The 14,134-nt window shown below is 46.2% G+C and overlaps 1 protein-coding gene across 1 annotated transcript in view; it reads left to right on the top strand.

Annotated features, from left to right (window-relative positions):
• GNA11 (G protein subunit alpha 11) overlaps nt 1-14,134 on the top strand; it is a 103,131-nt gene that overhangs the window by 43,935 nt on the left and 45,062 nt on the right. The window contains exon 5 of the mRNA XM_085636956.1: nt 60-189. Within this exon, the coding sequence (XP_085493082.1) occupies nt 60-189 (130 nt within the window). The remainder of the gene's footprint in view (nt 1-59; nt 190-14,134) is intronic.

Raw genomic sequence — 14,134 nt, 5'->3', positions numbered from 1 at the left:
GACCCTGGGGTTACTGCTGTTGGAAGGTGCTGATTTGTGTTCTCTCTTTTCCCTTTAAGAATGGTGGATGTTGGGGGTCAGAGGTCGGAACGGAGGAAATGGATCCACTGCTTTGAAAATGTGACATCCATTATGTTCTTAGTAGCCCTTAGTGAATATGACCAAGTCCTAGTGGAATCCGACAATGAGGTAAGAGTAACAAGGTGGAGCCCCCTTCCCACCCTTTTCTCTTTTGTTCCTTTTTGCTCTTGCTTAGCTTGAACACCAAACCTCTCATGTCCGCTCAGAAAAATAAACTGTTTATTCGTATTGTAATACTTTTTTTGTGCAGTTGTGTTTATTTTGTTTCAAACTAAAGATCATTGGTGCCACGCCTGCAGTATACCCAGAAAGCAGTATTCGGTTTGGGCCTCATACCAGTCCTTCATATTTTGCCCACTGCACCACAGGGAGCAACCATATGTAAATTGGTCTTGGTCTTAATCCAGTCCAAACAGTCAAGGCTGTGCCCATTCCGAATTTGAACACAGGCAGCCCTAAATTGTTCTCCGCTTTGTTGGGTCTCGCCATAGTCGTCCACCTTGTTATGGTGCAGGGTGTCCAGGACCCAAGCTTGAGTGCACCCAAGACTTGCATGTATTCCACTTATTACCTTTCTGTTTTCTTTGACAATGCTGGCAATGTTGTAGTGTGAAACGGGAGTGTGTGTTTCCATTTGACTTCCCCTGTAATCATTTAGAGTTTTTTCCAGGTTAATGGCATGTTAACAGCACACTGGAAATTAATTTCCTAATGCTAGGACTTGGAGGCTGTTGCCTATGTTATTTCTAACTAGTCTATCTTTGGTGTAACATGGGTCTCTAAGTGCGTGTAGTACAGGTTAATATCTTCATCCACATTTGATGATTCTGCTTGAAATTAAGCCACATACTATTGTACAGCAAAAATTACTAGATGTATTTATAACATTGCTTTGTCCAGCTTGAAATTCCTTTCTGGTTTGGGGTCAACCTGTGTTGTGACAGATACTTCTAATCGCAGATTCCTCACCATATCTCCAGGCGCCCAACTGAATCTGGAAGATTTAACCGCATTGCTTGAGCCCTCCAGTATGTATAGTGTCATGGCTCTGCATTTACTTCGCTTCATCCCTGAAGTGATGAACCAAGTCGCATCCAAGCGCCACACTTCGATGCTGATTTCTGGTCCTTTCTTTCCACACCTTTATACCGGGATCTACAGCTCCCTCTCTACTTTTTCTTTAACAGTTGACAATTTCCTTTTTTCCAATGTGTAAGGGAACTACGTCCCATCATAAATCTCTAGGTGTTGAGCCTTGTAGTGATTGTCGCAAATAGATCTTTGGCAGATCTCCACGTGAATCTTAGGCACCGTTCTGGCTCCTTGTTGCATGCCTTTGGGTCCTAAGGTTCTGCAGAGGTTTTTATTAGGATACGACCATCGAGTCTACCCTCTGCATATTCTGTGCCTCCTGAACCCGCCTCAGGTTCTGCTGTGCCAGAGCTGACTTCATTCCGGCACCAAGATCCACACTGGTCCCGGCAACATCAATGCGGGTGCCAGAAAACCCCACTCCTATCGTTCTCTCCAACTCAAAGGCAAATCCATCTCTGCCTCAACCTAGGTCTTGTCTAGACACTGCACCAGCTCACCCAGATCCATCCGACTAAGACAGAACCATGCTCCATATCTTGGAGCTGCACCACAGGGCTTTAACAACCATGATCAGAGCCATTTACTTTTGAGAATGACCATACTGAAGGGGAGAGTATTTTCACCAACATTCTGATAATTTATAGCTGGACTTGCAGGATGGGTGCCAGTAGGCTGGGCACTTCTCTAGACACGGGTTTGTTTTCTCCACTTGGACCACTAATAGAAGAGTGCCTCCTTTGCCGTAGTGATAAGACTTGCGGCAGAGATTTTAGAAGTCAAACTACCCACTAAGGAAGCCAAAAGCAGTATCCTAACCAAAGTTTTGCAACTGGCGCAGACTCCATCGGAATCCCTACTCTATTTAATGAGGCCCTGACTTGACATCCTTATGGGCACCTAGGTTAAGTCCTGTTCCTGTTTCCTGGTGAATGGGTCAGTTGCTAAATGCCACAGGGTAAGGCAACACTCTACACCAGAGTAAGGTGCTTCAATCTTCCACTGGTAGAGTAAATCTCAATTCTTTTTCCCTATAACTCTTCTGACAGAGTTGAAATGGTTTGAGACTTTGGAAAGCGGATGTTTTCTTTGATCAGACTACCCAGCTGTTTGGTGTGTAGATATACCCGTGCTCTATGGGACATGGTTGAATAGGTCTTGCCGGCAGTGCATGGGGTATGTTTGGTCAAGTTGGCTCACACTGCATCCATGATGGTCAAGATGCTGTAAAGTATATTATCCTGTCTGGACTGAACACTGAGTGCTGGGGCAGAGCATTTGGCACGAACGTGATTTGGATGGCACGCTTGGATGAAATACATGGGCTTTTCTCTGGGAACATGCAAGCCTCTTTGAGGGATGTGCTGGTTGATGGGTCTTGCTGTTTGGCAAGAAGGCCGATTCTGCATTGGAACATTTTAGAGGTCCCTCTGCCTTTATACCAATTTGTCAGATAGTATCCCAACCAGAGTTTCAATTTTTCTAAGTTCAGCAGGTTGACATACCACCAGTGTCTCAGCAACAGCTACCCCAGTCCTTTCTGAGTTTGGAATTAAGTAGACAAGACCAAGGCTATACAGGACAGTGAACTTCTAACCAACCCCCCCACCACACCCTCTCTGGCATCAACCTTCACTGTGCTTTAGTTTGCCCTTTATGGTACACAACCCTCCTCTGGAGTCCGGAACAAATATTTCCTCCAAGGATGGTAAAACATAACATCAGACGGGTTGATCCTCCATATAGTCTAACACAACTGTGCTCTGCCATACCTTTTCGACTTGCCGCACCTTCCAACCACATCAGAACATCTCTGAGGAGCACTAGTCAATTTTGCTCCAGGAAGTGTAGGCTATTTTGGCCAAAGGGTCCATAGGGTTTCAGCCCAAGAAATAGGAATTTGTTGTTACTCCTGTTATTTCTTCAAGCTGAAGAACGGATATCTTTGTCCTATTGTAGATCTCTGCCCTGAGTCTAGAGCATCTTCTTACGGAAGAGTAAATTAAAGATGCCGACGCTGACCCAGGTCTTTTCTGCCTTAAATCAAGGTAACAGAATAGTGGCTTTAGATCTTCAGGAAACTCACTTTCTTCTACCCCTTCTGCAAACCCACTGGAGCATTTTCAATTTGTCGTGCTCCCCTATGACTTCATCAGCGCCTCCCAGGTGTTCGCAAAAGTTATGGCTATGATCGAGGCACACTTCCGAAGGTAGGGGAACCCAGTATTTCCCTTCTTCGATGACTGGCTGTTGAAGGCGGGCTTGCCACAGTCATTCATAGTCCATCTCTTGATGGCGGCGAACCCCTTGACAATGTTGGGGTTCAGGATCAGTGTGCCGAAGTCACACTTGACTCCTTCAGAGACGCTGTTTCACTGGACCTATCCTGGATACAGTGCAAGTTCAGGCCTTCGTTCTACCACCACAAGTCCAGGACATTAAGGGTATTATCCTGATATTTTAGCCTCAGTCATCTGTCTCATTGAGAGTGGCTCCGAGGCTTCTGGCCCTCTTTGTAATCCTGCTCAGCTGCTGTGCCAGTTGGCATTTGGGCTCTACAACGGACCCTGAAGTCTTAGTGTCCCCATCAACAAGAGGACATTTCCGATTCCATCCAGGTTTCGAAGCAAACTGCAAAAGATCTTTAGTGGTGCCTCGACACAGTAGGCAGAAGAACCCTCTCCCAGCCCCACCAGAGCCGATGGCGCTGGCTGATGTGCCACTGGTGAGGTGAGGTCATTTGGGAAAGATGGTGATCATATGTAAGAGGTGGGTATCAAATGACTTTGCTCTACAGCAGGGACCAGTCTCCAAATCAGCCTGTGAAAGTTGCAAGCTGTTCGCTTGACTCTGATGGCTTTCCTACCGTCTATAAAAGGGAGACATGTTCAGAAACTCATGAACACCACCATGGTGTGGTACTGCAACAAGCATGGCGGGTTGGGGTTCTGTGTCCAGTGCCAGGAGGCACTTCGTCTCTGCAGCTGACTGATCACGAATGGCAGTTACACTCAGAGGTCGCACATGGTATCTTTCAGCAGTGGGGAGAACCCAGCCTTGAACTTTTCGACCACACCGAGAACATTCAAAGTCAAACATTCTGCATCTTTGAGTTTCCCAAAAGGCTGTCCTGAGATGCATCCTGACTGGAGTGGAGCACTTGACTCCTTTGCACTGCTGCCTCCCCTTCCCCAAGTTCTGAAGAAGATTGGGAATATCTGGCCCCAAGTCATCCTAATTACTATAGATTGAGCATAGCTTGGCATGAGCTTATGTCTTCTGATCAGGTGACCACTTCGGCAGGGTATCCTGTGTCTGTAGCAAGGCACGGTCCTGCACCAGAATCTGCACCTGCATCTCCATTCATGGAGATTGAGAGTTGGCAGTTTACTGCATTCGATCTTCCTCCCAAAGTTGTGGATACCTGACCCAGCAAGGACTCACTGCGGTCACTCTTCAAGGTTGCGTTTACTGCACAAGCCGCGCTTGTTCAAATCACCTGTTATGTTTCCAAAAGCTTTAACTCATTTGTTTCTTCCCAACCCCTTTGTCATGCCATGAGAGGGGAGCTTAATTTGGTCCTCACTTTCTGTATTTTCAGGCTATTCAAACCCCTGCACCGCTGCCCACTAGGTCTACCCTAAACACTCTGTTTGAGGTCGCAGTGATTACCACTGGTCTCGTCTGCACCCAGCTCTCCCAACGCAGTCACTTTATGTTGCCTTTTTTTCCCTTAAAGTGGCACTATGGGCCAAAGCGACATTTTTGGCCTAAAGTTGTCACTGCTTTTCACGTAGGATTAATCATAACTCCTTCAATATTTTTTGCCATGCCTCACCCTCGAAAGGCTAGACGCTAACTATTTTACGCTTTAACCAAGATAGCACTGGAGACCATCTGCTGCACAATCGGCTTTTTTTTGTGGGGTTCTCTGGGGCGAAGACAAGCAAGTCAGTGCAGAGAATGAATTTCTCAAGGCAGATGGTAATCTGTATCAAGATCTGCTGTGCACTGGCCAAGAGGCAGCGGCTGGGAGGTTTGAGGGCCCATTCCGTCAGGGACAAGCTGCTACCACTACACTGCCATGCATAATGGCTGTATTTGACATACACGTTCACCAATCACTACTGGCTTTACAGCTACTTTACTGTTATTTTTTATTTTTTATCTATCTGTGTTAGAGGCGTCCATCAGAACACATTAACTAACTTTGGTTAGGTTCTTTTCCTGGTGGATAATTCATCTAACTGCAGATTCCGCTCTACCCCCTCACACCTGCACTTTTTGTGGAACGGCTTCCTTTCCAATCTAAAAAGGTCCCAATTTAGGAATCTGCAAACTGGTGTAGCAAATTATTTGTGGGCATCTCATCCCATGTACAGAGTTGAGAAAGAAACTGTCAGTGCACAGGGTAAGCTGGCGCTCATATATGGCTCCGTTCTTCACTTCCGGGGCTTAAAGTTGGTGCATAGCTGCTTGACACCACCTACTTGCCTTCGGGAGCAATACTGTTAGTCTTCAAGATCCAGACTGGCGTCTGTGGATTGTTTAAAGGTGAGGAATCTGCAGTCAGAGTATCCAACAGAAAGAGCTGTACCCAAGGTAAGTAACTTGTTCTTTGCAGCATGTGGTGCTCTAACTCGCATGCAGTGTGTTCTCCTGCCACCTAGTTCTGGGAATTTGAAAGTGAACTTTGAATGAAAAAGTAGTTATGATTTTGTCAGGTGAGCTGTTGCAACATTTGCAAGCCTTTCACTACAGTTCCATATGCATTAAAAGTGTATGTGCTGGGGGATTCGGGCTTACCTGTGGTGGAGAGATGTTTTCCCAGGAAGAAAAAGGTTCGAGAACCAGGTTCAGCAGGTCCTTTATTAGGTCTCGCTTGGCGTTAGTTGCGCATGCGCTGCTCTCGCCATGCGAGGGCTTCTTGGAATCCATATGGATTCCGAAGCTTTCAGAGGCGACTTGAAGCCCCGCCCATCTTTTTCATTCGCTGGCGTCATCCTCCATGCTAAAGGCTGGCGCATGATGGAGGCTTTTTAAACCTTCCTTGTTACCACCCTGTCCACTTTTGGCCTCGCCCACCGGGATTGGATCTCTCACTTCCGGCGTTACACGGTCTACTTCATTAGCTGGGACGCATTATATTTTTCGCACCACGCCTACCGCTTGTTTAAGGCGTGCTCCTGTTGCCACTACACAGGCTAATATACTGGAGATTACAATGTGGCAGTCCTTCGGCAGCGGAACGACACCAGCTCGCCGCTTCCCCTCCTAAACCCCCCCTCCCCCCACCAGGCTTTCACCCACACCTCCCGCACTTCTGAGGCTCGCCAGGAACCAATTGCCAACAGGAACCAGGGAACCACCAAAACACTCGAAACCAGATCGTGCTAATGTCGTGGGAGGGGAGGGGAGACAGCTGCCAGGTATGTCTTAGTCACCCATGCGGAGGGGTTGCCGCATCAGTCTGACCATAACGTCGTGATGCACAATAAGTATGTTGTCTCAATGCATCGCATACATGCAAATAGATCAGGGGGCGACCACCGATGCCCTGCTGCATAACTTCAGGCGGTGGGATGGAGGTAGCGGTGTGCTTTCGGAGTTGTTTTTTTCTGCCTCGCCATACTTTCTTTTCCATCCCTGTAAATATAACCCCTTAAATGACAGAAAAATTGTCTGCCAGCCCAAGTGTAAGATCAGATAAACAGACACCATTTATCTCCTGTGGATGTTCTGGGAAGCTGCGGGGGGGGGGGGGGGGGGTATGGCAGGGGCTGCGGTGAGTGAGAAGCGCTGGAGCGCAGCAGCAGCTCTCCAACTTCTGTCTATTTTTTCACTCTAGCCACTCAACCCCCTCCCTGGCTCCTCTTCTGCCTTTTGTTCCCCAGGTCAAATTGTAAGCGTTCTCTCCCCCCTCCGTGGATGGGTGTTTACTACAGTCTTCTAAATGCAGGAAAGCCCATCAACGATGCGAGGTATGGGACGGAGGGAAGGTGAGGACTCCTGGGGGTAGAGGAGAGGGAGAGAGAAGCACCTCTTTCACACTTCTGATTAAGTTAAAGCAATTTAAATTCATCACGGAGGGATGGATGTGATCTCCTTTACCTTTCCATGCACGGAGTGTGGCCATGTTGCAATGCCTAGCAATCCAGTGGACCCATAGTTGCACCCCTGAGCCTCAGGCCACCCACCAGAACATAGTAGTTCAAAAAGTCTTCTTTTCCTGGGTATTTTTTATTCACGGTAGATGGTTGTTTAGTGGAGCATTCACCAATGTATTTGCCTCTTGTTGCTTTGAGGTTTAGTGGCAGATTGATGCCTTCGTGATTTTTCGCATGTGGCTTATCCATAGGGCGTACCCTTTCACCGTGCTATCGAAGTAGATGGGTGTCATGAGCTACTGCACTTTTGTATCCGCCCTATATTTCTAGGGCTAGAGGTCGCAGTTTGGTATATATCCGAGCCACAGTGTTGCCATAACGGCTTCTGTTAGGCTAGTCCTTTCCACCGAAGAATATGGATCAGCAGCCCTCGCATAACAATTTTATTTGTTCTAACCCTCCCTCTGACGACAAGGTGCCTCCAAAACAGCAAGCGAGGTGAGACTCTGGGACACGCGTTCGTATGCACCATATTCCACGTTGCAAGTGTAAGTACCGAGTGAAAAGCTGATTTTAGGAACCCTTCCTTGTCGGTCCCACTTGCGTACCTACAGCCAGATTAATGTCCTCGCACGATAATGTCAATAATCCACAGCATATTTACAGGTAGCAACCATCCCCTAGCCCAGTAGAGAGGTCTTTTCACAAAACTCCTTGTTCTTTGGGGACTACTTGTGGTTTTTTTATATAGCATGGGCACATTTGGTGTTGAGTCTCATATTTTTCTCCGTAATTCGCCCTCCATGTGGAACAAAAGTACATGGTTTATACAATTAAATGTTAACAATTTGTTGTCCGATCCAAAAGGCTCATTTACCTAATGATTTGTTTACAATCGGAAACAGAAGTAAACACATTGGGAAATAGATAGGAATGTGTGGCAGCGAGCCATCCGCATCGCCTCGCATCTTTATTCATTGATTTCAAAACGGCGACGCTCTGACCTTAAGCTCGCCTTTCATTCTTTAAAACGGAGTTGCTTTCACAACGTATTTACTTTTCTTTATTTCACACTGGCAAACCAATTGATTTGCTTTTCCGAAACTGCTGAGCCAGCAGCTGGTGGTTCTCCAGTACCCAGATCACCCCCACCCTCCCTCCCCGCTGTTCACTTGCTCTCATGTCCCAGCCTTTCATCTCCCACCCTGAACCACTTCGCTTCCCGCTGTCTCCTGAGCGCCGATCGCTTGATTTACAGCCTCAATATAGCTTTAACTCTAGTATACTTTAAAAAAGAAAAAGCTACACTGCAAACAAAACGTGTAAAAACATTACCATTACTTCATTGCTGTCTTACTGTCACACTGTCACTTCTTTCACATCGTCACACTGTACCTCCTCTTTACCAGAGGCTCTCATTTTATTAGTGGACTCCTCCTTTCACCTCAGCCTTTAACTGTCTTCTAATGGCACTACCCTCCGTTACTTCATGGCCTATCTCTCCCCTCTTCATTCTGTCACTCCTTTCACCAGAATGTCTCGGTTTCTCAGCCTGTCCCTTTTTTCATCCCAGCCTTTTAGTCCCTCCATCTTATCCATTCAGTCTCTCTATGCGGCTCTTCCACCAGTACTTCATAGCAGTCTCTTCGCTCTACTTGTCACACTGTCCCTCCTTTAGGCTCGCTCTTTTTATTGCCCATTAACTTGTTCTCCAGCGTCGCAAGCTCATACCATATCAATAGCACTATGCAAATATATTTACTCTACTGCAAATAGAAAAGCACAAGTAAAAAATATTGTCCTTTTCAATGCCAATTGCTCCAAGTTTAATAAATGCGAGACCTATTGCATTGTAAATGCTTGTCTAAATTGGTCTGGAAACAGGCAGGTAGTCATCCGAGACTGGGAACTGAAAAGCCTCTGTTCTTCCAATGCAAGTGTAAAATGTAATGTGGTAAGGGGTGTCTTCATGCAAAGTGTGTTCCTCAAAATAGAACAAATATATACATAATTTAAGTTTGGGGTAGGGCTGGGCAAAGACCCTTGCCAAAACGGGTTCAGAGATCTGGTCCCAAATTAGGACTCTGTACACTGCTCAAGACCAGTCTAATTGATTCCATGTTTGTGGGCCTGAAAGTGTCATGAATGCAAATAGTGGCGCCTGTGTCTGCTACTTGCAGATGCTCAGGCTTGCTGCTCGGGGTTTTGCAGCATTAATCTTTTACTGGATTCACATGCTGTGCATTATTCCGCCATCTAGTGGTTTGGCCCAGAATGTCCTTTTTTTTTTTTTTCTTTTTTGTGGGTGTTGTCGACCACCCTTTGTTGGTAGGCCTGTTCCATGAATATCATACGGCACCCCGGGTGTTCCTATGCGTAGTAGTCCTCTTCATAGATTTTTTTGGTTGGATCTGGAAACCACGGAGGAGCTCTGAAAGGTTTTGGAAAAAAAATTGTTTTTAATGACCAACGAAGACTGTGAAGGAAAAGACGACTGCGAAAGAGAAGGATATCCCGCTGGGCTGCTTAGCTAAAGAGCCAGGTCTTGAGGGTCTTTCTGAAGGTGTTCAGGGAGGTCTGCCGGTTGCTCGTTCCATTTCTTGGTTGCGATGCGGGAGAAGGATCTTTCGCTTTCTCTGGATTCACGGGGTTTCGGCTAGTGAGGTTGGAGGAGATGAGGCTTCTTTTGGGTACATGGAAGTTGACTCTGTCGTTGAGGTATTTGGGTCCGTTGTTGTGTAGGCGTGGGTGAGGATTTTGAAAGTAATTCTTTTCTCTACGGGTAGCCAGTGGAGTCTTCGTAGATGTTGTCTGATGTGTTCTTGTCGGGAGATGCCAAGGAGGAGTCTGGCTGCGGTGTTCTGTATGGTCTGGAGTTTGTGTAGTAGGGACTTGTTGATGCCGGCGTAGAGTGCGTTTCCATAGTTGATGCCGGCGTAGAGTGCGTTTCCATAGTCCAGCCTGCTGCTGGTGATGAGTGAGTGGGTGACTGTCTTTCTTGACTCAGGGGGCAGCCATTTGAAGGTCTTGTGAAGTATGTGGAGGGTGTAGAAGCAGCTGGATGTGACTGCTTTGACTTGTAGGTTCATGGTGAATGAGGAGTCGAGGATTATACCCAGGTTCTTGGCGTGGTCTGCGGGGGTGGGTGGGCTCCCGAGGGCGGTTGGCCACCAGGTGTTGTCCCATGCTGAGGGGGTGGTTCCAAGGATGAGGACTTCTGTCTTCTCGGCGTTGAGTTTCAGGCAGCTGTTGGTCATCCAGTCAACGACTTCTTGCATTCCTTTCTGGAAATTGAGTTGAGTTATAAGCATAACACTACTCCAATCTTTGCAAATAAATAGTAGCGAGCATACATTGTTTGAAATTCTGAATCCATGGCTTTGTATAACAGAATAATACATTTCTATTGAATTTACACATAAAATGTGTATAGTGCTTTGCAGAGAATTTTCATCACTTAGGCAAATCCTGGGATACCTCAACCAAATCATGATTAGCGACTTCTTGATTTGCCTTAATACGCATCAAAGGCGTCATAAAAGGAGCACAATACAATCAATCGAGTCATATTTTCAATTCATCAAAGCATCGAATCATTTGCCCACCATGCCTTTCAGCCTTACTGCAGCCGAAATAAAGTTATAGAATATGCATACAAATTCAGACTGAAGTACTTTAAGGTGCAGCTGGGCAGGTCTGCATTTCTTTATATAAAAGAGACCTCAGCAAAGGAACTAAAAACGTTTCCTAAGTGATGTATATTAAATAGAAATTTTTAAAAAAATGCAACACTGAGCGGATTTTGAATCACAAGGGCACAGGTCTCTATACGTATCTTTAGGGTAGGAAACTAGACGGGCTTTAATATAATGAAACCCAAACAAATAAAAGGTTTGCCAGGAATGCAGTATGAAACGCAGATAAGGTTACAAAATATGTGGCAGATTATAAGTTGATCGCTCTCCACCAACTTCTTACTGCAGTGAAAGTGTTCTCTTTTGCTCATTTAACAAAGATAAAAATTCAGATTTAATGGCATCTTGGGGTTAGAAATAAGTTTCAACTTCCTCAATATGGAAAATGTCTCCTTAATATGTCAGCCAGGGCACTCTTGGGTCACAATTTGATTGAGGTTAGTGTTGCTTTTTGACCAGACAGATAGCCATAAAATTAAAGGGGATAATTTAACATAATCCTCAAGATACGGGACACCCCTTTCAGAGTGACCTTCATGAAGTCATTTTCACTGACCTGTAAAGGAGATGAGTCGCCAGATCCCCAAATGCTTGCACCGTGAGTGGCCACAGATCTTTACCTTGCTTTATAGATGTTTATCACCGTATCCACGGGTTCAGAGCCCACTTTTGCAAAACTCCTGAAAGTGCAGAAAATGGTCTGTTCAGAATGGGACTGCCTTACTTATATAAGGTGTTACCAAGTACCTTTATTGTGTAATGGTATGCCCTGGTAAGTAAATGTTGCGACACACAAGTCTGGTCACTTTAAGAACATGCATTTTCGATGTGCCATTCAGCTGACCACATAGAGTGGAATACGATTTTGATGCATTTGTGGACAAATCTAGTTGGTCCATAAACCGGTTAAATTCATCCAAAAGCTTCCAAAGGCCCACTGCGGTTCTTGCTATTTGGACACAGTCGTCAACATATAATACTGGGAGTGGCCTGTTCCCTTCTCTGGGGTGGTCAGCCCCTACTCCTATAAGAGGGTGTTAGATGAAAAGAGGCCAGTGCCCCCCCCCCCCCCCCCCCCCCCCATCTAATAGGAAAAATGCACTGGCCATTGTGGCTACATCTGACCCATGCTGTAACATCAGGGTGAAGTTGCCTAAGAGAGTGCATTACAGGGGGCTCAACTCCCATTGCCAGTATACCTTGGTATAGCTTGATCGGTTCACACAATTAAAGGTAGAGTTCAGGTCCATGAATGCTTGTTGGAAATACCCCTTCTTCACCCTGGTATATTTATAGATTATAAGGTAGAGAGGTCAGTGGTGCAAACTCCCTCCCTGGACCCATATTGAATGCCAGGCAGAACAGATGTGGCCATGGTTCACCCGCTAGAAGAGCTAATAAAATTCTGCCCAACATCTTAGTTGTAGAGTCTATCAGAGATGTGTTTATAATATTTTAAGTTATAAAAATACACAAATTAGCTTCACATAAAGCTTCAGTTTTCTACACTTGTTTTCTCTGTAAGAAAGGATTTAATTCTGTCATTCCCAGCAGTCTCTGCCATTGGGACAAACCGGTTTCATGCCTCCACCAGCCATATCATCCCACGCTGACTCCCACATCGCTGCACTTGCTCTTTTCCCTCCTGCAGACAGACTACACCTTCCAGCAGCCTCTGCCACTGGGAGGAGACCTGCTTTCTCTTTCCCGCCTCCTGCGGCCATATCTTCCCGTGCCGGCTACCACATCACGGGGCGTGCACAGGTGGTACCCAGGCCAAGAGTGGACCATTCCACGCCCGGATGAGGCTGGGCCATCCCTCTTTCACCATAGTTCCAGGTAAGTTACCCCTCCCGCCCTTGCCCTCGTCCGCCCCTCTGCTTGTCCGGCACCAGCTTTTCCTACCTGTAGCCCCACAGAACCACCAGTGCCCCTCCAACTGAGCAACGAGCCTGAAGTCCCATCCCTCTCTCCGTCTCCCCCTCTCTTCAGTTGCGGTCTCACACTGCCAGTGAGAGACAATACCGTTGGGCAAAGGTATCAGAGCTGCGATGGACTAACGACCTCAACTCACACCTACCCACCACGACCGAAGACCCAGAACGAGCGGCAGACAACTTCACTAAGTGGCTCACATCAGGCGCTGACTAAGTCGCACCTAGGAAACCCACCCGACTAATTCACTGCAGAACTGAAAAACAAGAAACTGAACTGCAGACAGAAGGAGAGAAGATGGCTTGCCAGTAAGGCCCTTGAGGACCTAAAACAGTTCATAGACGCCCTCAACCGATCCTAATGTGTCTTGAACACCAAGAAGTTCGCCCTAGCCACCTGCTGTCAGAAGGCACACCGACAAGAGCCAAACTTCAACAGGAGCAGATGCTGAGTCCCAACTCCCTTCTGCAGCTGAGTCCACAGACCGTTTACTAATCTATACAACTCACGCGCATGGGGTAAATGGGAAAGAAAGACAGACTGCCGCCAGATCCAGTAACCACCAGTGACTTCTCATGTGACGCATGTGTTAGGATAGTGTACTCTTATCTGGTAAAGAAATAACAGGACCTGTACAAAACAACAATGCACTTATCATTAGATCAATCCTACTTACATGAAACATTGGAATTTTGTTTTTTTTAACACAAATTTGACTGGAAGGTATTGGGTATCAGAGCGCTTTATGTGAGCACCAGTTGCGTTACATAAGGACGCATTCATTTTTGTTAGGCATGGAGATTCATCACAGGATGTTGAGCCTCTTTGCCCAGACTCTAACCCAGTTCACCCACTTTTGAGATCCCCTGACCTACCCTAGCCATTAGGCTACATCCTCTACCCCATCCTTTACATTGAAATAATCTCTTACACACTCCCTTTCTTCAGTCTCACTTCACATCTGAATCATTTGGACGCTTGCCCCACTCTCTGGAGTCACGTAAATAGTCTTTTCCTTTTTCTTCTGTCTTCTTGCTGTCTATTCATCCACTGTTCCTATTCATTGCAGTTAGTAGAGATGAGGAAAATATCTACAATTATCCTAGACAATTAATGAACTGTTCTGCTGGACTTTCTACTGATAAACTAAAAATAACACGTTTATATAGTTGGTTCAGAACGTCTTGTCAAAGAGATGAATCTTATCTCTAAAAGTACAAGGGA

The sequence above is a fragment of the Triturus cristatus genome, chromosome 12 (genome assembly GCF_964204655.1).
Source record: "Triturus cristatus chromosome 12, aTriCri1.1, whole genome shotgun sequence".
In the NCBI taxonomy this organism is placed as follows: domain Eukaryota; kingdom Metazoa; phylum Chordata; class Amphibia; order Caudata; family Salamandridae; genus Triturus; species Triturus cristatus.
Note: the sequence above shows the minus strand (reverse complement) of the source record. Positions and strands in the feature narration are given on the sequence as shown.